A 10,613-nucleotide genomic window follows, 5' to 3' on the forward strand; every position below is an offset into this window, starting at 1 on the left:
CAACAACATGTCTGGATCTTGAAGGCATTATGCTAAATGAGATAATTCAGATAGAAAAAGATAAATACATGATTTCACTTATATGTGAAATCTAAAACAAAACAAAACCTAAGCTCATAGATAAAGAGAACAGATTGGTGGTTACCTGGGGTCGGGGGTAGGGCAAAATGAGTGAAAAGGGTCAAAAGGCACAAATAAACGGCCCTTCGTTGGCTCAGTTGGTTAACGGTCTATTTGGGCTCTGGTCATGAACCCAAGGTCCTGGGGTCTAGTCCTTTGTCAGTCTCTCTGCTCAGGGGGGAGTCTGCATCTCCCTTTCCTTCTGCCCCTCACCCCTACTCATGCTCTCTCTCTCTGTGTCAAATAAATTTTAAAAAATCATATGAAAACATAAACAAATAGCAACATAAGCATATTTAAAAGTTCAGACATGTCTAAACAAAGGACAGATAAATGACACGAAAGTGGTGTGAGAATGCATATTTCTTCGTTAAAAACTCTGAAGTTTTATGTGGATAAAGTAATCTTGAATAAGTAGATGAAATATTTAATGAATACTTATAATTAAGAGCAAGGATGAGCTTGCCGAATATGCCTCAGTTTGTAAGTGACAGAACCAGAACTGAGACACGGGGAAAGGTTGGGAGAACTATAGAAGAGTAAAAACCAGTCAGTAACCTAGGGCTAGAAGGGAAACTTTTTCAACTTGATGAGAACATTAATGAAAAAGCCATAGCTTATGTCCACATCTGAATGGCAGCATGGGAAGTGCACGGCCCAGATCCCAACAGAACAGCATAGATGGTGACAATTTTATGTTAAAAAACTTGATTTAAAAACCTTTGGGAAGTGGGGGCTGCTGTGCTAGTGTTCTGGCAGATTCTGGCCACAGAGGAGCTGATGCCACAGGACCGCGCAACAGGGCTCAGGGCACCATAGGGTGGTAAGGGGGACTGGCTCGGGGTCCCCCATGGGCCTGGGGCTCCTCTGGATGAACTGGTGGGTGCGTACCCCCATGTTCAAGTAAGAGGAGGAAGAGAGCTGCTACTACTGCAAGTGCCTCTACGTGCTAAGTAAAGTGCTTGCATCAGTGCAGGGTGACCTGCTGACCTCTGGCTTTCCCCTTTGGCCCTCTGCAGATGCAGCTGAGCCTGCACTATGATGAGAACTACCTCCAGGTGAAGTATGGCAACAATGGGCTGCCTGACCTCAACAGCAAGGTGAGAATGGAGATCAACATGGCACCTACTGCTGCTTTGCTCTACACACCTGTGCTCATCAGAGGCTATGAAAGGCCTGTGCTTTGGGTTCTGTGCCCACATTAGGCTGTGAAAGCTGAAGTGTTGTGAGCACAGAACTCACCTGAGAGCACCAGCGAGTCCATATCTATGCTATTCCATCTTAGGGACCCTCACTCCCAGATCAGGGATTACTGCAAACCTCACGTTTCCTCATGAGCTGGAACCTGGATCTGAGGCCACTCTGGTTTCAGGCCATAGCAGTCTGGGCAAGCTCATGGAGTCTGCATCCCTCCCACCACCCACAGGTTTTTTTGGCACCAAGTGGATGATGTTCTGGGCTGTGGGCATTTATGTCCTCCAAAAAAAAAAAAAAAAAAAAGAAAGAAAAGAAAAATTCTCTGTCAGGAAATTGTGCTAGGGTATGCAGCAAATGAAACATTCATTCAAGAAAATGTATTAAAATTTGGTAAGAACAGTGAGAATCTACAGCATTCGAATCATAACCTGTGCCTTCCCAGCTCAGTGTGAGGAAAGGTCCACTTTATTCAGGTGCAGACAAGAACACAAAACTCCCTCCCCACATCCCCTCTACCTCCTAGTAGTTGACTGTGTTACCTCCCAGGAGGGCCGCACCCAACAGCTTTTCTCACCTCTTTCCAGCTATGTATTGTAGAAGGTAAATTCTAGGCAATTGTGATCAAGAGTCTGGGGCTCTCTTCTACCCAGTCCACACTCTTATGATAGAGACTCTATCTTAGGTATGGCTTCTATAGCAGGGGTATCACATGCAGGGAAGTGGGTCACTATCACTACTCTCATGTCTAAAAGTTGAGTCTCAGAGATTTTACCCCAAAGGGAAGAAAGGTCTTAATAACAGGGACCTACAAAGGATCCCTCAAAGGAAGTGATTCTATTGGCAAAAGATGATTAGTGGGAGAATGGTGGAACTATTGGTGTAACATCCAGCTGGTTTACCTAGAAAAATGCAGGATGGGAGAAAATAAGGAAGAGCTTGCTTTGAGTCAGAAAGAACCTCAAGCATTAGCCTCAAAAACCATTCTTCAAAGGGGCCCAAATTCAATTGCGTATGAATATGGAACAACTTATTCCCCAAGGCATTAAAGAGAGAGAGAGCGAGAGAGAGAGAGAGAGAGAGAGAGCACAATGCTCGTGCTATTGCTGGGAGTTCATGGGGCCTAAGAGCTGGATGTGATCAAAGAAGGAGATAAGAGGACTTCTGATAAAGCCATGGTCATCCCAAGGAACTGTGTACATGCTGCATCATCTGAAGGACAGCTTCAGAGGCTTTACACTGCAGAGGAAATGGACTTCACACACACACACACACACACACAAACACACACACACACACTCCACCAAGTCACTGAACAAACAAAAATATAACAAGACCCAAGGATGAATGAGTATCCAGAGTTCTACCATATATTATCTTAAATGCCTAGTTCTCAACAACAAAAAGTCGTGATATAGGCAAAAATTGTAACCCATCCATCAGAAAATTAACAGAAAACATAAACTGCCTTTGAGAGTAATCATATACTGGATTTAATGGAAAAAAAATTTAAATAATCATGATAAAAATGGTCACAGACTAAAGGAAACCAGGATTAAATAAATAAAGGAAGGTGTGAATGTAGTGTTATATGAAACAGACTATCAATAAAGAGAAAGTATAAAGAAAAAATGAAGTGGAAATTCTGTAGTTGAAAAGTACAATTGAAATTAAAAAAAAATCACTGAAGAAACTCAACTGTAGATTTAAACTGACAGAAGAAAGATCTGTGAAATTGAAGTTTTATCAACAGAGAGTATGCAATCCATAGGAGGAAGGAAAAAAAGAATGAGGAGACATGTACAGACCCTCAGAGTAATAAAGCCAACACTAAGTGCACCAGCATGTGCTTTTGGGAGTACCAGGAAAACATATTTCAGATAAAAGACTTGTATAAAAAAGATGAAAGTTGTTTATTGATAAACAATGAACAGAAAGTACACAATCCAATAAAAATTGGGCAAAAGTTCTGAACAAGCATTTTATCAAAGAAGAAATATAGATGGTAAATAAGCATATGAAAATCTCCTCCACATTATTTGCCAAAGAAAATTACAAACTAAAACAATAATGGCATATGTAAAAGATTGGCTAAAATTAAAATAAATAAATAAATAAATACCAGTTGCTGGTAAGAATATGGAGGGCTGGAACACACATACATACCCTCACTCTGCCAGCTGACAGAGCCCAGAAGCAATGACATTGCAGAAACAATTAGCATACCTATGGTCCAGATTTTGGTTCTTAATATCATTTTCCAGTCAAAGGAATTAGATCTTGGAGAAATAGCTGATACAGTGACTAGGGCAGGAAGCAAATATTCAAGATGAGCCTGGAACGTCTTGGAATGCCAGAAAACAACAAAACACAAAAGCTAAACAACAAACAAACACAAACCCACCCTGCATACACAATGATGCCTGTATGTCAAAGGGACAAAGGAGCCAATGGAAACAGCTCCCTGTGGCTAAAGGTCATATGATATGAAAAGCAAAATTAATAAAGTACTGTGTAATTTTATCAAAGTATAAAATAAATATCCATGATTCCATATTTATGTAAATAGAGGATAGAATATATAAATAAGTGAGGTGACTAGATAAGTCTTCCATGCAGAAGAATTCCAGTTTATATAGATATTTTGCTCCAGGAAGGTGGTCCATTTCTTTCCTCTCTGTAAGTGTGGACTGTGGGTACAGTTACTTCCTTACACAGAACACAGTAAGAGAGGGTGGAGACAAAGCAGCTTCACTGCAGAGGAACCTAACAACACTGCTTCAACCAGGTGGTCAAGGTCAACATCAAGAGTTACAAGGGATGAGGACAGTAGTTGCCACTGACAGGATGTAATGAAAATACTGATTTACCTCCAGGGCCTTTCTCCTCAAAAGCTATCCCCCCAATCTAATCATGAGAAAAACATCAGAAGGATCTCATTTGAGGGACATTCTACAAAATGTCTGATTAGTACTTCTCAAAACTTACCAAGGACTTCAAAAACAAGGAATGTTGAAAAGCTGTCTCAGACAGCTGATGACTAAAGGGACGTGATGACTAAATATAAAGTAATATGCTGAATGGGATTCTGGATGCAAGGACACTAGATTAAGCTATGGAAATCTGAATCAAGTATGAATTTCACTTCATCATAATGTATCAATATTGGCTCATTAATTAAAAGAAATGTACCATACTAATGTAGGATATTAATGACATGGGAAAATGGATGTGTCATATCTGAGAATTCTCTATACTATATTTATTATTTTCTATAAATCCAAAACAGTTCAAAAATTTTTAAAAAATTCCTCTTTCTCAGAATGCAGCCAGAGAACACTTGGGGAAAAACAATCACCAGTTTTATGCTTTTAATAATAATAATTGATTCAAAAAATTATTGTCATTGGATGCTAAAACTGTTGATGAAAAATTATTAGGGAACAAGAAATTTACATGGTGTCCAGGTACCACCCTACAGTTAGATTTTCATAGGAAGGAAATGTGTAATCTTTATCGTGGAGCAGATGGTGATGGTACCACCTTAATGAAGTAATCAGTAAATGGCTCCAGTTAACAAGGCAAGCTAATGTCAAGGCCTCACCTTAAAACAGCGCACTTGTGATGGCTGAATTATTTAACCTAATCTAATCATGAGGAAACATCACAGAAATAGATATGGTGGGATATTGTACATGATGTCTGACACAAAGATTTAAAAATTTTTAAATGTCATGAAAGGAGAAAAAAAGCAAGAGATTTGTTCTAGATTATAGGAAATTGAAAAATGATAATACAATTAGTGGTATTTAATTGAATTCTTGATGAAAAATAAATTGCTAAGAAGGACAATTTGGACAAAATTTTAGTGTGAACATATATTAGGTGATGTTAAATTTCTTGGGGGTAATAATGATATGATGGGACGCCTGGGTGGCTCATTCAGTTAAGTTTCTGCCTTTAGCTCCAGTCATGATCCTGGGGTCCTGGGATCAAGTCCCATCCACCTAGGACTCCTGCTTCTCCCCTTCCCACTTGTGCTCCCTCTTGCTCTCTCTTGCTCTCTCTCTCTCTCTCAAATAAATGAATAAAATCTTTAAAAAATGATATGACAGTGTAGGAAATGTCTTTGTTCTTTCGAGATACATAAAGAAGAATTTTGGATAAACTATCATAATCTCATATATATGTATAGTCATATATACATACGTGTATTTAATATGTATGTATACACATTTTCCAGATGGATTGTTAGGCAAATGTGGTGAAATGATCAATAATTACAATCATGATTTTAAAAATTCATGGGCATTTTCTCAACATTTCTGTAGGTTTGAAATTTTTCACGATAAATCTGGAGGAAAATGTCATTGATTCACATTTTTCTTGACTCTGTGCCCTGTTTCTCTATCCACTTAACATTTTAGTTTCTTGAAAGTTTTCCTCTCCTGCTACTTTCATTTCTCTATGTTGTGTACAATATGACTTAGTGGTTAAGAACATGGACTTTGGATTGGATCCTCAATTTGATCCCTGAGCTCCACCTTAATATTTCTGTAGACAAATTAGGAAACCTCTTTGTTGCCAGTTTTTTTTTGGTGGGGCTACAGGAAATTAAAATATAGAAGTCAAAGTAAAAAATTTAAGAGATTTGCTGAGTAGTTATATGGATACGAATGAAATGTTATTTACAAGCTAAAAGGGTATCTTAGAATTAATTTAAAATAAAGCAAAAATGAGAGATGAGACAAGAGACATAAATGTATCTGTTAATATTTATTCAGTTGCATTCAAAGCATTTTTTCCAAACAAGGTTAACAGTAAGGAGATCTATTGGATTTTGAAATGAGAAGGGGTGGTTAATTCCAGAAACCCTGGGTCTGCTTCTCTGTGATTCCCTCAGCTATGCCCTCCATGTGTATTGACTTCACCTCCAGGCTGGTGTCTCTTGATGGCAAAATGGTTGTAGACTGCGCCACCTTTCATATCCACAAAACATGACATTCAGAGGAAGACTACTTTTTTTGTGGATCTCTTAAAAACCAAGAAAACATATTTCCCAGAAACTCCCACAAAATTCCCTCTTTGGTCTCATTGGCCCCAAATAAGTCACAGACTCTTCCCTTAGCATACCTCTAGGCTTCAGTGTTACTAAGGGTTAGCAGTGGGTGATGCAGAAATATGTAAAACAGAACTTGTGGTATGCCTGGAAAAGGGAAAGGGCTCAATGCATGTGAATCTGACAACTGAAAATATCCCCTAAAATAGAAAGTGGATACAAAGAAACAGCATTCGTGGAACAAAGAAACAGCATTCGTGGAACTTGAGTATCTGGATTCTTTTACATGCTTAAAAAAGTGTTTAGGACTCTGTAGAGCTTTGTGTCTGTGGGTAACATCTAACAGTACTTGCAATATTATAAACTAAAACCAAGAAATTAAAAATATTTGTTGACTTTTAAAAAATAAAAATAACAAACCTATTATATGTCAACTTAAATGATTATCTTAAAATATATTAAAGAAATGGCTAGTGAATAGCCCAATGTGTCAGGTACCTTTTTAAATATTAGTGAAGGAAATCAGTTATAACATGGTTGGTACTCTCAGGAAGAAGATAGGCCTTCATTTTATTATCCAATAGTTATAATTCATTATTTTCCCTTTAAAATGTTGCTTATATCTGTGCACTCTTTTATCCCCCAATTTCAACTCTCATCATCTGGTATAAGAATTCTTGAAGTTAGCCTCATTGCTTCTTTTGTCATTCTGATCACCAGATTACTTTTCTGAAAAATACAATCCTATTGCCTGGGTCTAGGACGTATTCAGTGTCTGAGGCCTCTGAGATAAATTCAGATTCTTAAGGGTTGGCATTGAAGATTCTCAGTAACCTGATTCCCTCCCACCCTTATTTCCCACATTCTGCAACAGCTTTTAACAAAAGTTTTGTCAAGTTTCTGACTCTGTCCATGATTCACCTCCTTCAGCCCAGTTCCCAGTGTCACACCAATTTCCATAAACATTGACTGGGGTCATCCTCATTCATTTTTTCCTCAAAACATCCTATTTTAAAATCATTTTAAGGCACATCTAACTTCTGATGCTGCATCAGGTCTAAATAGCCCAGGGGACAAGCGTCTCCATTTTCTGAACTCCCAAGCATCATTGATACAAATTCTAGCTCAATCTCAATCACCTGGCCGAACTTGAGCAAGCCACTCAATGTTTCAAAGTATGAGGATTTTACTGAGAGGATGCATGAAAAATCATTTCTAACCAATTGGTAGGTAATATATATGAAAGGTGTAGTTTTGTGCCTAGCAGATAACATGTTCTCAGTAATATATGATTTTCTTTCATATTTGCATATATAAATAATCAATAAATATTCATGTTTAGGAATTTAGAATTGTCGCTATTTTGTGCTGCATTTATGCTTTATAGCAACTCCAACTTTTTGTTATTGCTGTGAATGTATCAGCAATTTACACTGGAACAAGTACAGGTTGGTGGAATTTCTGGCAACAAACAAGTAATACCAGAGTGAAAAACACCTTCATTTATTTAGTGTATTCAGGAATACACTGCATTTTTTTAAAAGATTGTTATTTATTTATTTGACAGAGAGAGATCACAAGTAGGCAGAGAGGCAGGCAGAGAGAGAGGGAGAGGGAAGCAGGCTCCTGGTGGAGCAGAGAGCCAGATGCGGGACTCGATCCCAGGACCCTGAGATCATGACCTGAGCCAAAGGCAGGGGCTTAACCCACTGAGCCACCCAGGTGCCCCTACACTGCATTTTTGATGGACAACCTAATCAATCTATATGAAAACAGCCAAATCCATATGGATATCCAATCCATAAATTCCATCTATGGCAACTACATAGTGCTAAATCACCAGTATACAGATACTCTATATCAGAGAACTTGAAAGTAAAATTGACTAACACTAAAGATGAAAATAGTCTTTTTATTGTACATTTTTACTAGCATTCTTTTCTTGGTTTCAACGTTTTTAATTGTGGTAAAATATATATAACAAAATTTCCCCTTTTAGGGGTGAACATATTCTTGATTTGAGAATATTCCATGTGAACTAGTATTCAAATATATTCTCTTGAATAAACTCAAGAAAATTAAGAATCAAGGATATACAGTTTATTTCTGACAGTTGGTATTGTTTAAGAAGGGATTAATTCTTGAGAACCTGGAATGTGCCAGAGATTGTCAGATTATGCTTTGGAATTCCAGAAATTAGTCAACAGTATTTTTTTTTAATTTTTTCAGTGTTCCAAGATTCATTGTTTATGAATTTAAATGAAGGTGATTTTTATCTAATGCTCTTCTATTCATAGTATTTGTTGTATTTGTTGAAAATTGTAATTCATTACCCATTGAAACAACTAGCTAATTATTTACCTAATTTCCTTGTGACACAGTGTGTGACCTGAAGAAGAATTATTTAGTTCATTCTTCCTGGGAACTAGAGCTTAGAATTTGCAATACATTGTAGCAAAATCTCTCCTTGTTGAACTTATTATCTGACTCCTATAATATCATGATTTAGTAATTGAATATTCTATAGGCAAAATGGTCCTTTTCTATTTTCTCACTATTCCATGATTTTGAAAAACTTTTTTTTTAATTTAAATTAATTTTCCACAGGGGGAGATATTTCTTTTAGAATGTTATAAAATATTCTTAACAATTTTTTTCATAGAATGTATTTCTTCCTTATTTCTTAGACTATAAATAAAAGGGTTTAGTAATGGGATCACTATAGTATAAAAAACAGCACCAGGTATATCTTCATCCTCTTCTTTAACTGAGTGTGGGCGAAGGTACACAAAGATAAGAGAACCATAGAATATTGAGACAGAGAGAAAGTGGGATGCACAAGTAGATAAGGCTTTGCCTCTTCCCTCCTTGGATTTCATTTTGAAAATAGTAAAGAGAATGTAGAAGTAAGATACTAAGACACTACCGATGGTGAAGACTTGAACTGAACCTGAAAGGATAAATATCATCAACTCATTGATATAAGGGTCAACACAGGAAAGTCTGTATAATGGAAAAACATCACAAAAAAAGTGATTAATTTCATTTGACCCACAGAAAGTTAAACCCCGCATGAATCATGGAATGAAGGTTTCCAGCTATGTAGGCCACTGTGGTCATCTGAATGCAGAGTTTCTTTGACATCATGGTGTGGTACTGCAGTGGGCTGTATATGGTCACATAGCGATCAGAGGCCATTGCTGCCAGGAGAAAGCAGTCTGTAGTTTCAGCAAGGCAGAGAAAATAAAATTGTGCCATGCATTCATAAAGGGAAATCATTCTGTCATTAGAAAAGAAGTTCTCTAAAGTTTTGGGGGTAATGGCACAGGAGCAACAGGAATCCATCAGAGCCAGGTTGCCCAGAAAGATGTACATTGGTGTGTGAAGACAACGCTCCATAAAAATCAGTGCCACCAGGCCAAGATTCCCCACCATAGTGATCACATAGATAGTGAGAAACACCACAAACAGGAGGCTCCTCAACTCTGGGTGATCTATAAATCCTATGAGGATAAATTCAGTGGTTAAGGAGTAGTTATCCTCAGTCATATCCACCTTCTCCGTTGAGATAGGAATTCTGGAGATACAAGATTCTAATTTAGAGTGTGTATAATTTTCCTTCCACAAGATTCTAATTTAGAGTGTGTATAATTTTCCTTCCAAATTTTTCTTGTTACAACAAAGAGAGGGGCTTTTTCAAACTTCCCTCAGTATCTCTGGATTCAGGCACCCAAACCTCTAGGGAATAGTCATTTCCCTAAAAATGTTAGTTTTATAAGCTCAACTCTGAAAATCAGCATTCCCACGAATTTTTTTTTAAAGATTTTACTTATTTATTTGACAGACAGAGATCACAAGTAGGCAGAGAGGCAGGGAGAGAGAGAGGAGAAAGCAGGCTCTCCACGGAGCAGAGAGCCCGATGTGGGGCTCGATCCCAGGACCCCGGTATCATGAGCCAAGCCGAAGGCAGAGGCTTTAACCCACTGAGCCACCCAGGCGCCCCACCCATGATTTTTTTTTTAATTCCAAGAAGAATGCTTACAGAGGAAAAGATTTGTCTTTATGAATTCATACAGGGATAGTGAAGAAATCTAGCATTCCCATATTTGGTTCAATGTTGACAAACAATATCAGTGTCAGTTTTTGTATTAAAGATCCTTAACATAAATTTACTATCAATCTTCATGTATAAACATTCTTTAACTGAACAAAAAGTTTTCATATACTCTCCCAGTGTAAT

The 10,613-nt window shown here is 37.6% G+C and overlaps 1 protein-coding gene across 1 annotated transcript; it reads right to left on the reverse strand.

Moving 5' to 3' along the window:
- Positions 1–9,003: 9,003 nt before the first annotated feature.
- LOC308339063 (olfactory receptor 5K1-like) lies at positions 9,004–9,922 on the reverse strand (the record flags this gene model as incomplete). The annotated part of the gene is given in 2 exon segments (XM_080797435.1): positions 9,004–9,442; positions 9,444–9,922. Coding segments are annotated over 2 exon segments (918 nt in total).
- Positions 9,923–10,613: the final 691 nt, after the last annotated feature.

The sequence above is a fragment of the Martes martes genome (assembly GCF_963455335.1).
Source record: "Martes martes genome assembly, chromosome: 1".
In the NCBI taxonomy this organism is placed as follows: Eukaryota; Metazoa; Chordata; class Mammalia; order Carnivora; family Mustelidae; genus Martes; species Martes martes.